At 44.7% G+C, this 24,145-nt stretch overlaps 2 protein-coding genes across 4 annotated transcripts in view; one reads left to right on the top strand and one right to left on the bottom strand.

Annotated features, from left to right (window-relative positions):
• The window catches only part of BMS1 (BMS1 ribosome biogenesis factor), a 30,817-nt gene extending 17,932 nt beyond the window's left edge, over positions 1-12,885 (bottom strand). For 2 of the 3 annotated variants that reach the window (XM_032959013.2, XM_076068727.1), the window contains exons 1-9: positions 12,638-12,885; positions 10,781-11,077; positions 9,760-9,950; positions 5,467-5,546; positions 4,844-5,032; positions 4,432-4,574; positions 2,946-3,067; positions 2,065-2,261; positions 1,238-1,407 (exon numbers count right to left, since the gene is read on the bottom strand). In XM_032959013.2, coding sequence (XP_032814904.2) covers positions 1,238-1,407; positions 2,065-2,261; positions 2,946-3,067; positions 4,432-4,574; positions 4,844-5,032; positions 5,467-5,546; positions 9,760-9,950; positions 10,781-11,049 — 1,361 coding nt within the window. In that variant the 5' untranslated portion in view covers positions 11,050-11,077; positions 12,638-12,885. The remainder of the gene's footprint in view (positions 1-1,237; positions 1,408-2,064; positions 2,262-2,945; positions 3,068-4,431; positions 4,575-4,843; positions 5,033-5,466; positions 5,547-9,759; positions 9,951-10,780; positions 11,078-12,637) is intronic. The other variant, XM_032959012.2, reaches the window with a different exon arrangement.
• A 51-nt stretch (positions 12,886-12,936) lies between these two features.
• Positions 12,937-21,885, top strand: TMEM254 (transmembrane protein 254). The gene is made up of 4 exons (XM_032959017.2): positions 12,937-13,140; positions 19,343-19,446; positions 19,605-19,664; positions 20,723-21,885. Exons 1-4 carry the CDS (start codon positions 13,054-13,056, stop codon positions 20,838-20,840), a joined length of 369 nt encoding a protein of 122 aa, XP_032814908.1. The 5' UTR covers positions 12,937-13,053; the 3' UTR covers positions 20,841-21,885.
• Positions 21,886-24,145: the final 2,260 nt, after the last annotated feature.

Raw genomic sequence — 24,145 nt, 5'->3', positions numbered from 1 at the left:
TTAAGGCTATACGCGCTAGACAAATCACGAGAGATTTATTTAGTAGGATGTAATGATTGAATTGTCACAAATTCGGAGTCACAATTCGATTAATTGTTTCTCCGTTGCCCTTGTGGCACATGTCACATCTATTTGGGTTCATGGGGTTCCATGCACAAATCACAATCGACGACTATGAACTGGGAATACTAGATTTGTATTAAAGTTATTAAATACACGAATCATAAGATTGTTTGCTGTATCGTTCATAATTAGTTCTGCCAAATGTGTCCATAATTTTGATTTAAAGCTTTCGTGACTACAGGGATTCATATTCTTGGTTATTTCGGTAAAGTCACGTAGAAGGGAAACAATAAAATAATAAAAATATAAAACAATAAAATTCTCACGACGTTTCGACTGCAACACAAGCAATCATCATCAGGTGTGAAAACCACAACAAGAAAATTTGAAAAAAGTGGCGGTTTTATTAACGTTAGCACCACGGAGAGCGATTTGACAGTTTGTTCAGATGGACGAGTCCATCTCGAGTGAGGGAGAGTCAGCGGGGGGATCAAATACTTTTTTCCCTAATGTTAACATTGTAAATGTTTGCTATATGCAGTCATGTTTTTTTATTTAGATTGTGCCTGAATCAATCACACAATTTCGTGGTCAGTAGAAATTGAAAGAAAATTCCATGTTCCTATGGTGGGTCGTTTTAAAAACCAACATGAAAAAAATGTTCTTTCTCACCATGAACACCGCACAATTCTTACTACCAATGGAGTAACACTGCTTTACACACACAAAGACAAAAGACAGAGATCCCCCAAATAGCATGAACTGACTTATGTGGCAAGTGCTGTTAGCGAGAGTACCTATGAAGGCCTGAACATCAGACAAGAGGGTGGTGGTTGTGGACAGCACCACACCCGGCCCAGTCCCCCTTTTGTCTCACGAGTGGCGAAGTTTAGACACCACTCAAAGGACTCACGAGTCCATCTAGGGCAGGCCCCGAGAGCAGATCGTCACTGGTGTTGGCCGTGAGCACGAACCAAACACGGGTCACGGGGTTCATAGCACAGCCCACTAACCGCTGTACCACTGCTCCCCCACAGGCACGTACAGATCCATCCAGTGCCAACATGCTGTGTTCTTATGGTTCCCTGCACCACAGCTGCCATTTCTATCATCTTCAATGCATATAAGTTCATTAATCGGCTCCACCCGGTTCATCAGGATGAGCGCTACTCACGGTGGCTCCTCTGCGCCCGGCTCCTCCTGCACGTCAAGCGACTGCATCGGCTCCGAGCGGCTGAAGAGCGCCATGCGGCTGGCTGCCATCTTGACGTCCAGCGTGGACTGGTTCGCAATGAGCGTCTGCACGAGCTCCTGGGTCGGCCCCTGCGTCTCCTCCAGCTCCTCCTGCAACGGACGGCGGCGGAGAGAGCGCACAAGGCAAGGAGAATTAGGTTGCAGGAAAAACGGAAGGGACGGAGGTACAAGGGACGGCGGGTGTCAGGGAAAAGGAGGCCACAGTGAAAGAAGAGTTAGGAATTGGGGAGCAGCAGAAAAAGAGGACAGCAGAAAAAGGGGGCGTGAAAGTGAAGGAGGGGTCGTGAAAATGGGTGGCAGTGACATGGAAAAAAGGGCAAGGTGAATTCAATGGTTATAGCCATAAAGCACATGACATAATCAGAGGCTTCCTCTTACGACTATGCCTAAGGTCTCATTTTAGCCAGTGAGTTAAGGATAAACCTTTGAATCCTTTACCCAAGGAACAATATTGATAGGCAATACCTAAAATGTTTCAATGTAATTACAATAGAATCCTGAATGCTCTCATGTGAATAAGCACTCAATAAGAAATCGGTGAAATATCCAAAGCTGTAAACTCGTGATAATATATCTGAATAGCGCTTTTGTTGGGAAAGCAGGCGAAATTTAAAATAAAACTGTTACGTAGCACAACACGGAAAAAACACAACATTTTCTGAACAAAATCTACGAAAGCGACTTGTTCTCGACGCGCGCGAGTGAACTCGCCCGCACACCCGCGTGTCCGCGTGCGTGCGGGCGTACCTGCCCGTGCTTGTGCGAGTGGCTGCCGCCGAGGTCGATGTAGACAGCGTCTTTGTCGTAGACGATGCCTCCGACCCCGGAGAAGGGCGCGTAGATGAGGCGGTCTCGGTGGTCGAGCGTGCGCTTGGTGCGGCGCTCGGGCAGGGGACACGGGTCCGGCAGGAAGCTCACGTCGCGCAAGAAGAAGTCGCCTGCGCCTGTGTGTGTGTGTGCGTGCGTGTGGGGAGCGGTAGTGTAGCGGTTAGCGCACTTGCACAACGAACCTGGCGACCCGAATTCGATTCTCACGGCCAACACCAGTGACGAGGTCGACTCAGCCTAAAATGTGTACCTGGTGCGGTGTGTAAACATCACCACTTGGAAGACCAAGGTGGCCGAGCATATTGACCACCCACCCCATTTGTGTGCCGTGCCGGCCTTCATAGGTGCTTGCTAACGGCACTTGCCCCAACAGTCTGTTAAGGTTATATGGGGGATATTGGTCCGTCTTTGTGCATATACATCAGCGAGCGCCTATCACATGTTTTATTTTACCAGGTAAAGTCCACGAAGCTATTTAGCTCTTTTTCAGAATCGACCTGGCCACATATGATAGCTCAATGAAGTGGCTTATCACATGGAAAAAAGTCCATACGACCACTGGGGAAGCATGCAAAATTCAAATAAACGGGCATTAGGGTTGAGATCGAACCCACAACCTCCTGCATACCAAGCGAGGTAGTAAACATCTCGCCACCGCGGTGCCCCACGGTGGCCCTCATTGTGTGCCCGCGCGGCACGCGAAGAGGGGCGGCGCCTTCGTCCGACACTCATCGGGTCAGGTACTCGCTCGATGCCACGACTGGAGTGGGCAACCGGTAAAGGGACTGTCGGGAAATCACCTGGGATGTGCACCTGCGAGCGGCTCTTGAGGTGAGTCCCGTGCAGGTACCCATAGAGCGACACCAGGCGGTCGCACTTGGGGTTCAACCGGACCTCCTCCGGGTTCGTCAGGTCCTCAATTCTGATGGGACGCAAGCGCACACACGCACGCACTTAGTAGGTTTGCGGAGAAACGTTACTGTGACTGGTAAATATTACTTGGACATTTACAAACACCTGCTTGTTTTCTCAGAACAAACTCAGTGCTCACTATTCCCTTGGTATACCTACTATAATCACCCAGGAATGTCTGTCCTTAACGCTCATGACGTCACTCCACATAGATCAGCCCCCCTCATTAATATTTATGAGCAGGTGACGTCCTCCAAATGGACACCCCCCCCCCACCTCATTAATAATCATGAGCGGGTGACGTCCTCAAAATGGACACCACCCCCCATTATTATTACCGACTATAATGAGCCAAGAATGTGTGCAACGCTCGTGACGTCACTCCACGTCGACCAGCCCCCCTAATTAATAATCATGAACAGGTTACATCCTCCACATGGACCCCCCCTCATTAATAACCATGAGCAGGTGACATCACTCCACATTGAACAGCCCCCCCCTCATTAACAATAATTATAAGGTGACGTCCTCCAAATGGACACACCCCCCCCCGCCCCCCATTAATAATAATTAGCGGCTGACGTCACTCCACAAGGGGGCCGAGGCTCCTCCTCCCCCCTCCTGTGCGTCAACTGACAACCCTCACTACAAAGGCAGAACCCTCACGTCACGTGATCTCCGTAACGCTATTGAGACATCAAAGTAAAAAGGACGTCATGATAAACACGAGAGTATAACCTTAAAATGAAATATGTCTGTGTCACCGCGCCCTTACGAAATTTCACACGCATTGATGCAATATCACGTCGCGGGCTGATTTTCGCTTGCAAGTTTCAGATTTACTGCAATACACCCGTCCTTGGACGGGCAAAAGGCTAGTAATATAATACTTGTATATATAACAGCACACAGCTATTCTTTAACTTGTGTGAAAAACCTTGTCAAGTTGTAGAATTACTATCACTTAACCTATCATGTGGGTGTGCATGTATGTGTGTGTATACAACTGCATCATATATATGGGGGGAGTGGTGGCGTAGTGGTTAAGAGCTTGGCGCTGCAAACCATGCGACCTGGGTTCGATTTGTGGCCAGATCGACTCAAACGAGTACCTGGTGGGGTGTGTAAACATTGCCACTGGAGAGACAAAAGGCGATGAGGCATGGTACTGGACACCCACCCTATCGTGTACCATGCCGGCCCTCATTAGGCGCTCATGTACAGCACTTGCCCCCAAATTCTGCTTTGGTTACAAAGGGGGATCTTGTGTTATTCGTGTATACATGCATCTGTGCACGCATACATGTGTGTGCATGCGTTATACGTGTGTGACCGCGTGCGTGCGTGCGTGCGTGTTTGTGTGTGTGTGCCTGCCTGTCGGCGAGCATGTAGGGGTGCGTCGTCTGCCAGGTGAGGGGCCGAAACTTCATGACAGAGATGAAGCGGCCGAGGTTGTGAATCTCCTGCTTCTGGTACTCTCCGTTCACCATGCCCGACAGGTAAAACAGCTTGGCCCCCTGTAGGTTTTAGCGCAAACACAACAAACACAATAAGATGACCGTAATACACTGCAGGAGCAAGTGATATTTAGCCAGCGACGAGGGCAAGTACGGTACACACAAAAGGATGTGGTCCTTCCCTCGCACCTCCGAATAGCAAGGTTAGCTACGTACTGCGTGAAAGAAGTTCAACATGCATACAAACAATTGGATGGGGATGGCTGTGGACAGTTAAAACATGTGGCTACATTCGTCTCCCCGGTGCTGTTATTTTATTAACCCAGCACCTGGTAGATCTCGGTCCAGAAGCGGTGCTTCAGCTTCTTCTTGGTCTTCTGCAACTGCTTGGAGTTGCGGAAGGCGTCCAGGTGCGTGAGCACGCCCATGAGGCGCGGGAAGCCGTGCACCTGGCAGATGTTGAGGAACTCAAATGTCTCCATCTCGAAGCCAAAGCTCGCGTCGATTAGCAGCAGAACCTTAAGAGAAAATGAACGACAACCACACATCAGCGATATTTATGTGTCACGCATGTGACACGTTAATATGAAGGACATGTGACCAGGATGAATGACCGGCTGCAAATGATAGTGATGGAGAGATTACTCAAAGGTTGCAAGAGATAGAGGAAAACCATTATCTGACCATTAAAAAAGAATCAAACTTGTAAAAGATAGAAGCGATCTCAGTTGATGGATGCGGCATTGGACAGCAAGAAGTAGAGAGATCATTGCTATGAGATATAATTGAATGAAAAAAAATCATGCACCAATGGCGAAAGAGGCCAAGGGATTAAAGGAATGCGGCAGAGCCAAGGAGGGGTGTTGGCGGGTGTCAAGGTGGGGCACGGAGTACGAGGCAGAGAGGGCGTTTGTAATGATGACTGTAATCTCGGGAAAAATTGGGCACTCACCAGGTCAGCCACTTTAGCAATGTCGATCATGGAATTGATGTCATTGCCACATTCCATGATTGTCAACCGCCGTTTCTTGCCTGTTCAGGGACATTCGTGCATTGTTCAATCACTCAACCATGCACCAATATTATTAACTCCTTTATTCATATCCACGTGGGAAAAAATTGACATAATGTAGTGTATCTTGTAATCTTCCCAGTTAAATTTCAATTGTGCTATGAGCCTACTGTCATGAAAATACATTTTCCATTTGTAACTTTACAAGAATGCAGTAGCTCATAGATCCATTCCAGTCTTATTTATCCTAGGGCACTGCACATACGCTGCTATAGTAGAGTTCACAACATGATACACCAACAGATAGCTTACGTCTCAAAAGTTGCATGTCAAATTAAATAAGACAATTTATAAACGTGTTTTTGTGTGCGCGGTCATTGGATGACTGGGCTGTGACCATCAACTCAGTCCACTTGAGGACCCGATTTCATCACAGGATCAAAGCAGAGGCAGTTCATTGCTCCAACATGGTGGTATTATTTATTTATTCATCTTCCGAGCCTCCTGACCACCTCCAGATTGCACTGTCCTTATCAACTCACAAGACGCGTACATTTCCAAGACGGTATACATTTCCACATGATAAGCTACTTTGTTGAGCTATCATTTGTGGCCCGGTCACTTCCGAAAAATAAGCTAATAGCTCAGTGGGTTTTACCTGGTAAAACATTTTTTTGTTTTATTGATATATATTTTTAAGCGATTTGTTTACCTTTCCTATACTTTGCACTCCTATCGTGTTTTGTATTGTTTGTTGTTCTAACGTTCTGACCGACTCCTACTGGACATCTACGAAAAAGAGCTTTATTATAGATGCAGGGGTCACCAAACTACGGCCCGCGGGCCGAATCCGGCCCGCGACGTCAGTCCATCAGGCCCGCCGACGGTACTTGAATTTGGTTGATAAAACGTATGGAACACGAGACGTGATACAATTTAAATATTATGTTTAGAATACTAGGAGATCTTCACGTGTGCGGAGACCTCCTGACTGCTATGTGCCTTAAATGTACTATTTTCTATTGTAAATTATTGTATCTAGATGTTCTTGTTTATTGTAATGTTTGCTTATTTCGCGCCATCCCAAGTCCTTCGCTGGCTCGTGGCAGCTCCGCCTACGCTCTGACGTTACCGTGGTTTCCATGGCAACGTCATGGCAACACGTTACCATGGTTTCCATGGCAACACACACAAACACGCATCTTTCCCGCCCCCAGATTTTCCGGCTGTCAACACAGGTCAACGCTCCAGAAATATTTACTTCTTTTTGCCCGTCATCCATTTTATAGGTATGTAACAAGGATTTATTTTGATTTAAAGCTTTCGTGACTGCAGTAATTCATATTCTTAGTTTTTTCGGTAAAGTCACATTGAAGGGAAACAACAAAATAATAAAATATATATAAAACAATAAAAAATTCTCACGACGTTTCGACCATAACTCAAACGGTCGTCTTCAGGTGTGTTGGTTTGCATAAATTTATTTATTGGTTTGCATAAATTTATTTTTAAACGGCGCATTCATTTATTTATTTGTTTATAAATAAATGCGCCTTTAAAAATAAATTTATGCAAACCAACACACCTGAAGACAACCGTTTGAGTTATGGTCGAAACGTCGTGAGAATTTTTTTATTGTTTTATATATATTTTATTATTTTGTTGTTTCCCTTCAACGTGACTTTACCGAAAAAACTAAGAATAAGGATTTATTTGTGTTGACAGTGATAGGTAAGTGAACTACAAGTGTGATTAGAGGTCATAAAGTAACAAACAAAGAATAATGCCATAGAAGCCTCGTGTTATTACGAAAATATTATCCCCAGCTCAGGAAAATTCCCCGGTCAAGGTGTTAATCGAGCTGGTCTCTAGGCTGTTTATTTAGGCCCGCCCTATTTATATATTTTGTATATTCTATGACCAAAGGTACCTATAAACTTTATATGTACCTTTGGTGAGCCGTAGCTTCACCAGTGATCCCTGAATCCTCTGCTTTTCTTGTGTTTCAATAGGAAACAATTCAATGTCTTTTTCATTTTCAGATCCCATTTTCTTCACCCTTCATTATGGCTACTAAGAAAAGAAAAGTGGATGCCGAGTGTCGCGTTTTCAATGAAGAATGGGGAGTAAAGTACTTCTTTGTTGAAACAAAGGACCAGAAAGCTAGTTGCGTAATATGCAGTGAAAGTGTTGCCATTTTGAAAGAGTACAATCTTCGGCGTCACTATGAAAGAAAACATCTATCAACATATTCAAAGTTTTCTGGAAAGTTACGCTCTGAGAAATGAGTCCATGAAACGTGGTTTAGAAACTCAAAGAAATCTCTTCACGAGAAAGTTTGCTGAAAATTAATCTGTCACTCGTACAAGTTACAAAATAGTGCATAAGATGGCAGAACGAGGAAAACCGTTTACTGATGGCAACTTCATCAAAGAGTGTACGAAAGAAGCAGCAAATGACTTGTGTCCTAAGAAAGCCGATTTGTTTGGAAGTATCAGCCTTTCGGCAAGTTCAGTTGCGCGGAGAACAGAAGAACTTGGAGAGAACATAGTGCTACAGATACGCGAGAAAGCTAGGAACTTGTGGTATTTTCTGGCGCTGGATGAATCTACTGATCTCTCGAGTACGTCACAACTTCTCGTGTTCATTCGTGGTGTCAATTTGGCCTTTCAGATAACGGAAGAGTTGGCAGCATGCCAACAACTGGCAAAGACATTTTCATGGAAGTGCAAAAAACTTTGCAAGACTATAACCTTCAGTGGAATCAGCTTCGAGGTGTTACAGTTGATGGAGGAAAAAACATGGCTGGAGTGAAGGTCTGGTGGGGCAGATCAGGACTCAGTTGGAAGATTTGCAAATTCCGGGCGCTCTGTTCATACAATGCATCATACATCAGCAAGCACTCTGTGGGAAAGACTTAGATATTTCTTATGTACTGAAACCAGTCGTTTCTGCTGTGAACTTCATTCGGGGACATGCACTCAATCACCGTCAGTTCCAGGCTTTTCTTGAAGAAATGGATTCTGATTTCTGTGACTTGCCTTATCACACAGCAGTGAGGTGGCTCAGCTGCGGTAAAGTCCTGTTTCGTTTTTACAAGCTCCGAAAAGAAATAGATGTTTTTCTCACTGAAAAAGATAGAGCTGATCCACAGCTGTCAGATCCTACCTGGCTGTCAAAGTTGTCATTTTTGGTCGACATCACATCCCACATGAATGAACTGAACTTGAAACTTCAGGAAAAGGATAACCTCGTCTGTGATCTCTACAGAATCATCAAAGGATTTCAGAGAAAGCTGTCATTGTTTGAAGCACAACTGGAAGAAAAAAAACATTTCTCTTTTCACTGTTTCAAAGAGTTTTGCGCTACAATCGCTGAAGATGTCAACCTCTATTTTCCGAAAAAGATTATTCGTGACTTGAAGAAGCAATTTTTTGAAGAGATTTTCAGATCTTGACAGAATTGAGAGTGACATTCTTCTGTTCCAGAATCCGTTTGATTGTAACCTTGATGATGTGCCAGTTGAACTAAGTTGGAGCTCATTGATTTGCAAGCAAATGACTTGTTGAAAGAGAAGCACAGAGAAGGAAAACTTGTTGATTTTACCGCTGCTTACCTGATGTTGAGTTTCCGAAACTGAAAAAATTTGCCGCTGGTATGGCATCAGTGTTTGGAACAACTTATGTCTGTGACCAAACATTTTCAAAAATGAAGTATGTGAAGTCAACACATCGAACGAGATTGACTGATGAACATTTGAAAGCAATTCTCTTGATTGGATGCAGCAATTCCAAACCAAACATTGCTGATATCTTGAAAGCCAAACGTCAGTTTCACAAATCTCACTAACCTTTTTTTCTGCTTAGTTTGTGAGATTCGGATATGTGCACACTAGGTCTGATGTAACTATCTTTTTGCTAACGTCGCCTTCTTTGATAACTTTTTAGTAAATAAATATGTTGGTTGTCTTTGTTTTTTGTGCATTGCACGCCACTCACCCATGATTAACATGGAATGCTAAACTTAGTTTTTCGTCTTTTTTCCCCGAGCTTTCGTTCTGGCTTGCAAGTATTGAACAGAATGATCATGCGGCCCGCGCTCGTCATTCTTTCAGTTATCCGGCCCACTGTGAAAAAAGTTTGGTGACCCCTGTTATAGCTCATCGACTTCCTCCAGTATAAATAAATATTCTGATTTTGAATTAAGGCATGCCGGGCCAGGGTGCACTCTCACCAGACACAATTGTGATGGGTCCCTTGGGCTCGCTGAGCTTCTGCCGCGTGAAGTTGCGCACGAGGCAGCTCACCAGCGTGCTCTTGCCCACTTTCGGGGGCCCTACAACGGCCACAAGTATAGGCGGGGGCTCGAGGGGCGTGCGATCCACCAGGGGAATGTGGTGTTTGCGTGCCTTCAGGTCCTGAGTCCTAAGTGAAGCCACAGCAGCAAGAGATTAATATGAAGATGCGCGAATGCATTTTTATGCACAGTTGGCTATGTATGGCACGAAAGAATTTCAACATACATACATAAAATAACGTTTAAAATTCCATACAGTTGCATGTGACATGTATTTAAGCATAATTTGGTACTTAAGTAAAATGTTTCAACAATGAGATCCAAGTATGCAGTCAATGTAAGTCTTCAGTATTCTTTCATTTAAAAATAATTCACTACTATAGCAGCCCACCTGTTACTTGTTTGTGTGTCACCTTAAACCTAACTACTACCGTCATCTGGGTTAAACGGATATCATTCATTCGAATCCAGATTTAATTACTATATCTTTATGCCAAAGAGGCCCTATTAAGGGCCAGAAACTGATCACACCAGGTCTTTTCTAGTTTGCCAACTAAATATTGATGGGACTGTTAAGCCCTAAATGCGACTTCCTGGTTGGAATCCGGAGAGCAAATAACATTTACCTATTCACCTAACAGGAGACCACCAATGTGAATATACCATACAAAATGACAAAACCATGAAAACATTTAAAGAATTCTAAGACTGTCACAACTACCAAGACTTCTCTTGCATGTACCACTGCATCTATATACCAAAAATTACAGTTATTCCATATGACCAGATAACACGCGTTTATTAACTGTTCATCATTTGGCACACGAGTCTCATGCTGTTCTATGACATAAATCTCCCTTCTGCCAGTTACTACTTCCACAGGGACCGTACTTTTGTGGGTGATGTTGACGGTAGCGCTAGAGGTAACAACGCACAAACCATACGTTAACGCGCGCACCTGTGGAACTGCTTGGCCATGCGCACGGCCGAGTGAAAGGCGAACGCCTTGGGGTTACGTCGCCGTGCGTCCTCCACATTCTCTGGCGCAGACTTCGCTCGTTCTGCCTTCTTCCTCTGGGCTCCACGGGTCCACTCCCCCTCGCCTGCTCCATGCTGCTGACCATCATCGTCGAGACCGAGCTGCTGAAACTTGCGCTTCCTCTTCTTGTCAAACTTAGGGCCGCTCTGCCGCTTACGGTGCAGCTTCTTATTATCCTCCTTTTCCATGATATGCTTTGTGGCCTTTTCTATCTTCCTATTAAAACACACACAAAACAATAAATGCACTCGTTACCTTTATGCAAAAATGACCTCATGACTTATAATCACAAATCCATATTTTGGGGTTCAATAGTGGTCCGTGGTTCGTTTACTCTGATATGCACCGAGCAACCCGAGTTTAATTCCAGGCCACGGCAAATGAGATGTGAACCGGTTCCGGATCCCTTTCACCAACCCGCACTGACCAGCGTGAAGTATAGTCAAACAACCCCCATGACAGACAAGGTATTCATCCATAAGTGGATTGACAAAGGACAATGAATTATAATGTATGTATATTTATATTTTCATCCAGTGGGGGAATAAGGCCAATTTCACTCCACCCACACTAATCTATATATACAAAAGGGAAATTTGTGAATGTGTGTCTGTTTGAAATGTTTAGCATACTTCCCGACATGCAACAAACTTGAATTTTGGCATGTGGGTATCTTCCAGACTGTACACAATGCAAAACGTATAAAAATACACTTTTGTATATTTTTTGGGGGGGGATGACCATGAAGTGTGTGGCGTCAACCCGCAGCAAAAACTCTCCAACGCTGAGCTCTGACGTCACATTTGCCCAGCTTACGCTCTCTGCAATTTCTAAATGAACGCGAATATTTTCAGCTCGCCAAGTCATTCCCTTCTCGAGTTGCCAAAATAGACCACACGTATAAGTGGGTTAAGATTGCATTTCCTTGAGTGAAAAACATCCGATTTAGTTAAACTGATTTGTTTCGGCTTTTTTTTCTTGCAAGCATCTATTTTTTTCTGGGTGTTTCAGTGAAATAAGGGAATATGAAACTTCAAACTAGGACTAAACTATTAATTTCCGTGCGAAGAACGGGTACAACTGCTTGTCCACTAAATCCAAATGAAAACTCGATGTCAGCTCAATAAAAAAGTACTGTGTACACGAATTACACTTCATGAACACATATTTACTCTCACCACACATTAAGTTTGTTTTATAATAGATATTAGGATTAAATGTTTAACACCAGTATATCGCACCCACGTATGCATTTGTCAAGTCCACACAGACAAGTTGGCAACCAGCTTGCTGTACTGCAGTCAATTAGAACATAAAGTGCCACACACCTGAATTCTGCTTATCCCCCCGCCCTCGAATCACCGTTCTCCAGGCGTGCGCTGGAGAACCAATCAGCAATGCTCTTAACATATTTGTTAATCAAAATTAGTTAAGCCCAATGGCCATATGAATGAACGTTAATAGGTGCATAGTAAAAGGCGATGAATTGAGGTTATGGACGGGCCGAAACGCGTTTTTCATAACAGCAATATATCGCAATGCAAGGAGGGGACACGAGTTCTTCATTAACATCTCCTGCACGATATCCATGCCACAGCCTGCGAACCCCCCTTGAAAGTTTTTCGCGTCTCGCCAGGGTGGCGCGCCCAAAGTAAACTCAAACGTACACATGCCAACTTAAATTCACTGCGCGATTACAAATGCGAATGACCACAATGAATTCCAGCGCACACTTCACAGGCCGCACACCGCCTTCAGGCCCCGGCCAGCACTCACCGACGACCGAGTTCAGACCCCCGCGAGGGAGGAGGCAGGACGCCGGCTCGCTCTCGTTACTGCGCTGCACCGCGCGGAGTCAACGCGGCCACGATGAGTGCGAAATCTAGAATTCCCACCACGCCGAATCAAGCACACGTGGGCGCAGACGTGAGCGCCGCCATACTGTGGGAGACGCGGTGCGTTGTGGGAAGAGCCTGGAGGTGGGCGGGCGGGAGCGGGGTCGGGTTCTACGGAAGCCGCGCGGGTAAGAACGACGCGGGAGGGGGTGGGCAGCTACGGAAGCCGCGCGCGGTCCTCAACCCACCCTTCGCGATTTCTATATCAAAGTGTCCTCTCACTCTCTCTCTCTGGGTTATTTGTTTGCTATCGGCGGCTGCCGCGTTCCTCGCTCACGGGTCTCTCGCGTACCCCGCATGGCGCCGCAACCGGGCCCAGAATATTTCCGTAGAACCGGCCTCGGAGCCGTAACAGCCATCAGCCTGGGGCTCGGGTTGTACACGGTGAGTCTCGCGTTTTGGTCTATCGGGGTTTTATTTTTGTTGCACTTTTTGTACGCAGCGGGGACGGGGGTCGTGCTTTTTTTTACCCCCCAGTAGGATTTTATTGTTTACGTATGTGATGTTTAGATTTGCGTAGAATTAATTTTAGGTGTATCTTGTAATTGTATTGTTTGTTGCGGTTTGAACCCAAATCAAGAGCCGAATGGCACGCAGGGTAAATCCTGATAAATTCAACTGAAACTGATCTGGATTTGAAGTTTTCGTCACCTGCGTGACTTTACCGAAAGAACCAAAGAGTATGGACAGGGTCGATCAACCCTTTGAGGCTTCGTAACAGAAGGTTTTAGTTGTTTGGGTTAGATCGCGTAAAGTGTCCATGTGTCGTTAAACCCACCACCACCCGACAGCCAATTCATGTGGTAAGGTAAATTTTCTTGCTGTGGTTTTCACACCTGATGATTGCTTGTGTTGCAGTCGAAACGTCGTGAGAATTTTATTGTTAATATTTGTATTATTTTATTGTTTCCCTTCTACATGACTTTACCGAAAGAACCAAGAATATAAGGTTTGTCACTTAAACAGAACGTGCCAATTCGTTGCTAATACAGCACACCGGTTGTGTTGGAGACAGACAGATTTGTGGAGAATATTTTTGTTTTGTTCCTTAAAATAGAAGCATAGATCTGCTGATGTCACTTGTGAGCCCTTCACGTGGAAAGGGGGGGATTAATGAATTTATATAAATTACAATGTGTATCCATTACCAGTTGGGTTATGTATAATATGATAATCAACGTTATGCATCGCTTGTGTTGTGATCGAAACGTCGTGGTTTTTGCTTTTTATTTTTTTATTTTACCGAAAGAACCAAAGAAACAGTACATTATAGACTGCCAATCCGCTCAAGCTTAAAAACCAGGCTACAGTCTACATTATAGACTGTCAGTACACAGCTTAATAACCAGGCTACAGTCTACATTATAGACTGTCAGTACACTCACTCAGCTTAATAACCAGGCTACAGTCTACATTATAGACTGTCAGTACACTCAGCTTAATAACCAGGCTACAGTCTACATTATAGACTGTCAGTACACTCACTCAGCTTAATAACCATTGCTACAGTCTACATTATAGACTGCCAGTACACTCACTCAGCTTAATAACCAGGCTACAGTCTACATTAGACTGCCAATCCGCTCAAGCTTAAAAACCAGGCTACAGTCTACATTATAGACTGTCAGTACACTCACTCAGCTTAATAACCATTGCTACAGTCTACATTATAGACTGCCAGTACACTCACTCAGCTTAATAACCAGGCTACAGTCTACATTATAGACTGCCAGTACACTCACCCAGCTTAATAACCAGGCTACAGTCTACATTATAGACTGCCAGTACACTCAGCTTAATAACCAGGCTACAGTCTACATTATAGACTGCCAGTACACTCACCCAGCTTAATAACCAGGCTACAGTCTACATTATAGACTGCCAGTACACTCACCCAGCTTAATAACCAGGCTACAGTCTACATTATAGACTGCCAGTACACTCAGCTTAATAACCATGCTACAGTCTACATTATAGACTGCCAGTACACTCACTCAACTTAATAAACAGGCTACAGTCTACATTATAGACTGCCAGTACACTCACCCAGCTTAATAACCAGGCTACAGTCTACATTATAGACTGTCAGTACACTCACTCAGCTTAATAACCAGCTACAGTCTACAGTATAGACTGCAAGTACACTCACCCAGCTTAATAACCATTGCTACAGTCTACATTGTAGACTGTCAGTACACTCATATAGACTGCCAGTACACTCACCATACTTAATAACCATTACTACAGTCTACATTATAGACTGTCAGTACACTCACTCAGCTTAATAACCATTGCTGCAGTCTACATTATAGACTGTCAGTACACTCACTCAGCTTAATAAACAGGCTACAGTCTACATTATAGACTGCCAGTACACTCAGCTTAATAACCAGGCTACAGTCTACATTATAGACTGCCAGTACACTCACTAAACGGAATAACCAGGTTACAGTCTACATTATAGATTGCCAGTACACTCACCCAGCTTAATAACCAGGCTACAGTCTACATTATATACTACCAGTACACTCACCCAGCTTAACCAGGCTACAGTCTACATTATAGACTGCCAGTACACTCACCCAGCTTAATAACCATTGCTACAGTCTACATTATAGACTGCCAGTACACTCACTCAGCTTAATAACCAGGCTACAGTCTACATTTTAGACTGCCAGTACACTCACCCAGCTTAATAACCAGGCTACAGTCTACATTATAGACTGCCAGTACACGCAGCTTAATAACCAGGCTACAGTCTACATTATACAACTGCCAGTACACTCACTCAGCTTAATAACCAGGTTACAGTCTACATCATAGACTGCCACTACACTCAGATTAAGAACCAGACCACAGTCTACATTCGTTTTTATTATTCACTTTATTTTTATAAAAAAATTCTATCTACGTGACTTTACCGAAAGAACCAAAGAATATGAATTCCTGCAGTCACGAAAGTTTTAAGTTAAAATTATGCGTATCGTTTGTGTGCACTAAAATAGCAGTACAGTACCTGTTCTTGTCAGCGCACAGGTAAAGGCATGCATTTGGCAGTCCGCCTGATGATGCTAGTTGTAATTACTGGCGAAACGTCGTACTCAGATTGTAAATGTTATTGAGTTGCTCTCCAAAACACCGATGTGATGTATTAGTAACGAATTGGCACGTTCTGTTTACGTGACAAACCTTACTGATTGGCTGTGTCGGGTGGTGGCGGGTTTAACGACACATTTACGCGATCTAACCCAAAAAAAACTCTTATGGATTATTGATATTGGTCGCGAAAGCCTACTTGTTAAACTATCACCTGTGTCCACACCTTGGCTGTCCACCTCAACCGACAAATATACAGGTTTATCTCGCGACAAACAGTCCACAAACCCGTTGTGAGACCCTGTAACGTGTTCAACTTCATAAACATATCTCTGTAGCTCCAATGCTGATCTCAACAACTTAGCAGACTCGTACTTCATGGTGTGTAACCATTGGAGAGCCCTGTTATCTGTCTACAGCACAAAAGCCTGCCCCTCCAGGTAGCCACGGAACTTCTGAAGAGCCTACACAATTGCCATGCATTCCAGCTCGTTAATGTGATGCTGTCTCTCAGTCGCATTAACCGATTTACTGGCAAATGCCACTCCTGAATTGGGCCCTTCTTCCTGACATAATACCGCTCCCAATCCCAGAATGTGCCCCCAAATATTCTACTTGCTCTGTCCCGAAGTGACAGTTCTCTAATTTACAGGTAGAGAAGCCTTTGGCTTACCAGGTGCAAGTGTTCCATGTGCTGCTCAAAAGTTTTGGAAATATGATATCATCAATGTACACATAACAACACGTCCCCACTAAACCGCGAAGGACATTCATCAAACGTTGGAACGTGTGTAGGGGCATTACGCAGACCGAACAGCATCACAAAGCTGGTACAACCCTTGTGTGATGAAAGCCGAATGCCGTTGACTCCTCCCATCCAGGGGGATCTGCCAAAAGCCGGCGTAGAGAACCATTTGGCGCCCCCTACAGATGTCAGCAGGTCTGGAATTTGCGGCCAAAGGTAACAATCGGGGATTGTGACCGAGTCGATCCCACGATAGTCGACACAATATCCACGTCCCAATATTTCTTTGCAGCCAGTACCACAAGTGAGGCCCAGGGGGAGCAGCTTGGTCCAACGAATCCTATAATTCTGTAAATCTCAGACCTCATAAAAACCCTATTTTTTCAGCAGAATACAGGTATGGCATCGACGAAATTGGAACTTTCTCCAAGAGTTCGATGATATGATGCAATGTGGATGTCCACCCCGTCCTCTCCGAAAATACATCCGGGTACCGCTTTAACACCCCCAACATTTCTCTTGTCATTTTCTGCCAACGCCGCATCCTCACGTGATCAACATCAATATGGGCAGCCATCAACAATAGGGGTTTCTACATAATGCAATGACGGGTACATCGCTAAGTGGTGACACAATTCGCCCGTTTGAGACATCTAGCATATAAAACCAGTCGCGTGGAATAAATCTGCGCCCAACACCATGTCCTACGACAACCCAGGTACCACCAAAAATTCACGTAACAATTCCTTCCCCCCAATACCAACCTGAAAAGTTACTTGACCCCGCACCGGCAAAGCAAAGTTGTCAGCCATTATGACCCTGTCCACCGTACACAATTAGCTTCAACAGCACCGATACCAACAGATTACCTACTCTCACCATAAAATAATACTGGTAGGAACCTCCTGGTTACACCAGCCCACAGGGGATTATTGTGTCCGTCCGTCGTGCATCCAAAAATGGGAGGGGTGGGGCTGGGTGGAGAGGGGAGGGTCGGGAGGGGCTGGGTGGGGAGGGAGGGGCTAGGTGGGGAGGTGCTGGGTGGGGAGGGTGGGGCTGGGTGAGGAGGGGCTGGTCACCCCGTGGTGCCCTTATAAAACTCAAAGTTTAACCTACTCACGCCAGCTTGTGCCCGCCGTCACAGTCGGGCATATTTGTGGAATACACCACGCCGCCTTTGACCCTGGCCATTGACCGAGCAACCCAACGTTCCTACTAGCTCCCTCCGCAGGAATGTGTTATTCGGATGTGTGGGGAAAATGTTACACTGTACTTTATGGTAAAACACATGACAGTATATTCGGAGAACGCCAGCATGAATTGCCACACCTTAACTAAAATTTATCTCAGAACTCCACATAATTTCCCCATAAACTCCCCATGGTGTACTCCAGCAGTTTCTAAAAGGTAATTTTAATACACTTAAATCAATGCTGTATATGTTTTTCACTTTTAAATATTTAGTTCCTACAGCGCCCTGGACACGTCATGTGTTTTAAAAGAACACTTTTTACAGGTTATGGAGTGGTCTTTGTGTAGTTAAGCAGACAAGAGGCTTTGGGAATATGTATTTTATATATAAATACAGGAATTGTATATCTATTCAGGAAATGTGCTTGTATTATTATTATATATTAAGTTATCTAGACAAGACCCCAGTGAGACTGTTATGTATGTATGTTGACTTTTTGGACCGTATTCTAGCCAACCGTGCTAATCGGAGGTGCAGGAGAAGAACAACCTAAACATGCAAAAAAGCATTTCTTAATAAATTAGTTTTCAATCTAGTTATACCAGATGTGTATGTTAAATGTTAATAAACAAGCGAGACCCCATTGAGATTCATAATCTCTCATATACAATCAACGCATCTATGTCTCATTTGACAGTTTAATGGGAAATATAATTCATTTAAAAATGTAATAATTTCATTTGTGACAGCCAAACCCATAAACAACACTCATGTTTGCACCTGATTATCTTTGTTTCAAGCACATGCCAAAGTGCATTCCTTCCAGAGTTCTGCCACAGGAATACATTCTCTTGTAATTACATTACAATGTGGTTTATTCGGGCCGCAACATATTTTATTTATCACTTGCCCATTAAAAGTCTGAGTTTGAACATCTTGTTTCAGGTCCCGGTGACCATTACTTCATTGACGACTTGCACCTTTCTCTCGCTGGGTCATTATTCTTGCGACAAGATTTTCGTAACCCAAGCGCTCAGTGGCCCTGATCATAGGGCACTAGTCCAAAGGTGTAGTGGGGTCGATGACCTAACCCTGAAAGATATGACCAACATGGCTGTGTTTGATAAATATCTGTATTTTGTGTTTCACATTTTTTTCAATATATTTTTTAACAACATCCTAGCCTTGCGTATGTGCAGAGAAGGGAAAAAAAAAAGTCCAGCATCTGTATTTTTATCCATTGATTGATGAATTTCTTTCATTGGGGAACTGCTGACGATACTACCACCTGATGAGAGGGTGTGTGTGTGTAAAGTTCAGGACTATCTTGCCATTCCTTATCACTGAGGAGGCACTGTAAACCCAGTGTTATATTCGGAGACCGAAAGGTCATCTGTGGGTCAGTTAAAACTTGACGTCTTATAAAGAAGTAAGCATTCATACATGTCAACTCTGTGTCCCCTCTTCTGTGCCGCTCATCTCCTTATACTTCCCTGTCTCCTTCCCTCACCACCCACACCTCATCGCCCTCCCCCTGGTTCCCCCACTTGCAGGCAGTGGTGCTGGCACCCAAGTCGATTCCGTACGAGAGCCTGGGCTTTTTCGGCTCTTTCTTGCAGTACCTGACTGTCAATCATTACGGCAAACTCTACTTTGGGTGGGTTGGCAGTGCACGGTGCACACACAATATGCACAGAAATTCACACCCAGACAAGTATTTTGCATGACAGAGCTCCATTATCTTTGGCTGAAATTCATCTGGAGCTTCTGGCTGTCACGAGAAGACTCCTGTTTCTGTTTTCTTTTGGTCCACAGGTATTATCTGACCTGGATCATCCACGGAGTCGAGGCCCTGTACACCTACAAGTTGGCTGGGTATAGCCAGAGCCACTGCACACTCCACTGTCATTGTAACCCTTATTGTTGTCCACATGTCACAATTCCACACTCCCCTGGCGTGGGCCTATCTTTCCATGGCACGACTATTGCTGAATTCCCACAAAGTGGTACACTACTTATTGTTCTCCCGGGGGGTGACGGGCTGAGTTAACCCCCTGGACTGTGACTTTAATTTGCAACCTTCTGAATGTGAGATTGTACCACCTAAGTTGGGTTTGTTTTGTTCATCATTAAGTGAAATCAGTATCCTGCTCAATGAAGGCATCTTAACAGTCAATTATGATGTCTAACTAACATATGTTCTCTAATCCACTTGTTCAACTTTAGTATATCTTGGTTTCATTCCCAGTATGGACCTCTTCATGCCTATTTGCAAACTGTTGAGCTTTTGTTCTATTTTCCTTGTCAATGTCCATGCTTCTGATCCATATGCTATATCAGACAATATGCATGTCATTGTACTTGAACTTACCATTATTAATGTAGAGCAGTGGTTCTTAACCTGGGGTGCACCCCCCCCCCCCCCCAGAGGTGCGTGATGCCCTTTCTGGGGGTGTGAGACATGCCAGATCTTTTTAGAAGGTAAATAATCGAAGACACAAATGAAGCACGGGCACATAAAGTACGACTACTTTGTTTAATCAAACCTATTTATCAGTAAAGGTTAAGAACCACTGATGTAGATATTATAATTCATTGGAATGTTTGACCAATTCTATGATTTGATGCTTGGCTTCATGTGGGAGCAAGCCAGTCCCGGAGAAGGCTATGCATATGAGGAGGTGCCACTCAGCGCTACCAGTTGTACACAGCACCACCTTGCAAATTAGTATAATCTGCCAGTAGAGGGCGATGCTGCTGTGGTTTTCCCATTATATTTGTGGATTTTTAAAAATGTAACGGACCATGGTGCAAAGTTTTGTTAAACATCGTGTTATGTCATTTCCTATCAAATTCACTAACATGCCACATTATTTGTCTTTCCAACGACCCCGAACTTGAAACATTTTGCCACCTCCGCACACCCACACTAGCGACAAGGGACTCACGTCCTCCACCAGGCTGAAATGGAGCCTTCAGACACTCTTGTTTGGAATATTTTCTCTGAAGTTCCTCAACGCGTACCAGCCCCCAAAGCCGAAGAGAGGGTGATGGTGTGCGTCGACCTACGATGGCTGGTGATGTCCTGGTGGCGGCATCGCTCATTATAAACTCATCCAGCCGAGGCCTAATGCACCTCTCGTGTCTTGTGATTAGCTACCTACTGCCAGCACCAACAGACATTCACAAAAGCAGTCCATCAGGTATGCATTCATGGGTTTTCTGAGTCATATGAATTCAGAAACAAAACATTTTCTCTGTATACTTGGTATTACTGCACTACACTGAAACTTGTCGGTTTAATGAAAACAGGCAGCTCGCAGCATCTGGATGGAATTTATCCCAGTTTGAAACTGTGTATGTGTTACATACATTTGAACAGCTGTTAACAGGCAGCAGGGCACTACGTCCGTGAACTTGTGTCATACAACGGTTGTTGTCTCTTTAGTCAGAAATCTGACTGGTGATTTTGATTACAGCAATAGTAGCCAGGGGACTTAGATAATATGTCAGAGTACTGAACCAACAATGCTTAGATTCTGGGTTCCAAACGAGGCAGCCACCCAATGATTACACCAGGTTTACAAGTGTAGCAAGTTGATGGCACTATTGCACAAAATATCCGTCATTAAGTTAGTATTTCAAGAACATTTGCTTTATTCCAGGTCTGCGGTTTAAAAAAAAATAAGTTTTGTTTCCATGCAACGAATACTGCAATACCAGGTACCTTGGAAGTAGTTATGTGATGTCATCTCCTAGAGGCCACGCTCTAACGTGAAGGAATATTACACTGGTTGCGCAAGAGTTCGACATAAAAATGACCCCATCTCATTATTTGACACCAATGGCACAATTGGTGTGTAATTGGGAGGGATAAAACTGAAAGGACCTTGTTTGCTACAACCGATGAATCTGTCTCTGTGATACCTGTGGATGTTTCTTGATGCAGTGATTGGCTTGAAGCTAAAGGTGTGAATCATTCCAGTGGAGCGAGTAGTTTCCAACCTAATTTTCTATTGGGGTCAATGCGTTTGTGTGCTTTGTCTTGTCAATAAAATAATAAATGTTTGAAATTATAATGGTGCACCATGACAAATGAACGTTGTCTTGCATTTACTTATATATATCAGATTACAGTTCTTGAAAGTAATGCTTCTCCCACATTGTGCAAGGTTAAATCACCCAGAATGTAGCTCATCTCGTCAGATCTGGGAAGTTTAGAATGCTTGGGCCTGAATATTCTTTGTTTCTTTCGGTAAAGTCACATAGATAGAAAGCAACAAAATAAAAAAATAAACTCGCAGCGTTTCGATCGCAACACAAGCGGTCGTCATCAGGCAGAGAGAAAAATCTTGAGCCTGAAGATTTCCTGAACTTGGATGTGCCACCACCATGCTTTCCCCCGCACCTCCGTTGAGCACAGTTGGCTACGGACAGTGCAAAACAAGTTCCACACAACGTAACACGCTTGACAATAGGCTGCAGAGGTTCATTGGTGACCATCAGAGGGTTGTGCAGTACAACCCGTTGTATTTTACGTATGTGCTGTCACATCTATGCTGCCCTACACTAACTTGCTCTCGACAGTATGGTGAGGAAAGGTCAAATTCGACCCACACGGCATCGGGATATCCTCATTCACCAGTGCACTGACAAAAGGCTGTAGATGTGTAAGGCTAAATGGGGATCGGTTTCACACGTAGGCTTTCGCGACCAACATCCACAATAGAGGTCGCGTAAATATAAATGTGTCGTGAAACCCGACGCTGCCAATTAGTAAGGTTTGTCACGTAAATAAAACGTGCAAATTCGTTACTAGTACAGCACACCGGTGTGTTGAAGAGTAAACCCACACAACATTTACAAACCGAGTACGACGTTTCGCCAGTAATTACAAAAACCAGCATCATCAGGCGACAGCCAGAGTTGTGGAGAAATCCTCCTGTTTCGGTCTTAGAGGGTTCGATGTGATGTCACTTGTGTGGGGGTCGTATTCGCCATTGTGTTTGTGTACATGTGAGCGAGTGCACCTTTTTTTCCACTTCAATTCATTAAGTGTTTGGATGCACGGGGAATATTTCGGCATCTTGATTAATGCAGTAATTTATTTCAGGTGATCTGTCAGTCATTCTCAGTGTTAGTAAAGAGGCAGCCACAAGCATCTTGCTGATTTGACTGAACAGGTGAAAACTCAGGCTTGGGCAACTGCTGTGAGCCAGACGCACTCCACGTGTGTGTGTAAACCGATCCGAGTGCGTTCCACCAGCTGCTAAATTTATCATGTTTAAAGTCTTGTGGCTGCATTTAGACAGGCCACAAAGTCTGCTGCAGTCACATTAACCACATTTACAACATATTCGCTCTTGCCGTGTGGGTCTTCCGAACTGCCTGATCATTTATATTCTTGCTAAAGATGTTCCCCGGGATTGCTTTGTTGACATGCAAGTAAAGAAACTACCTCGTGTTTTTTCCACTTGAAGCTTGATTTATGAGATGGGGTGGAGGAAATCTTCAAACACCAATCGGCTGTGGATTTAAATATAGCATGCGTGTATATAGCGTGGGCACTTGACGCATCCCCTGATGCTGCCCTCGACTTCTCTCTCTCTTGCTATCACTTGCCCTATATTGCTCTTGAACCGTCACATCACTGTCCTTGATTTCTCCATTTAACCAATTTCACCGGCTGACATTTCTACCTCTTTTCCTCCTCTCTACGCTGTGTGTGCATTTTCTGTGTATCCGCTATTTCCTCTCCTTTTTTTAACGTTCCAATTACTTATCCCTCCTTTGTCTCCTCATTGTTGTCTTTCCCCTTATCCATAACTTCTAATCCCTCTCTCCCCCTGCCTGCCCGCTCCACCTAAGCCTGTCCGAATAACCCGCTCGCTCCCCCACTTTCGTTCGACATGGTGAAGTGCCTGGTTCGCATCCGCACCAAGGTGCCCGTCACCCTGCGCATGGCGAACCATTGCACGGGCGACCTGCGGATACGGGTGCTGAACCTGGGCCCTCTTGTGCGGGGCCCGGCTCTTCCGCCGACCCCGGCCCTCGCAGCACCAGCCTCCTCCCAGGGTCACGCGTGAGAGCAGGTAAGACGGACAGGTACGCGCGCGTGCACACGTGTTCACGTGCGCACGTGTTCACGTGCAGAGATGCACAGATGATACTGCCACAATGACCGCTCCACCTCGATCGAGCCATCGTGGATTTTGGGCAAGTGCTTGTTTGCACAAAGGCATCAGGCGCTTGAGTCGACCAAAAGGGGGAGGCTGGGAACCGGTTCAGCTCTCACTTGCCACTGAGAAGCCACGGCCAGGAATCGACTCCCCATTTTAACATACACGTGCGCACAC

Source organism: Petromyzon marinus, chromosome 22, assembly GCF_048934315.1.
Source record: "Petromyzon marinus isolate PM22_M1 ecotype Great Lakes invasive population chromosome 22, UKy_Petmar_22M1.pri1.0, whole genome shotgun sequence".
Lineage (NCBI taxonomy): Eukaryota > Metazoa > Chordata > Hyperoartia > Petromyzontiformes > Petromyzontidae > Petromyzon > Petromyzon marinus.
The sequence above is the reverse complement of the archived record's forward strand: the minus strand, read 5'-3'. Positions and strand labels throughout refer to the sequence as shown.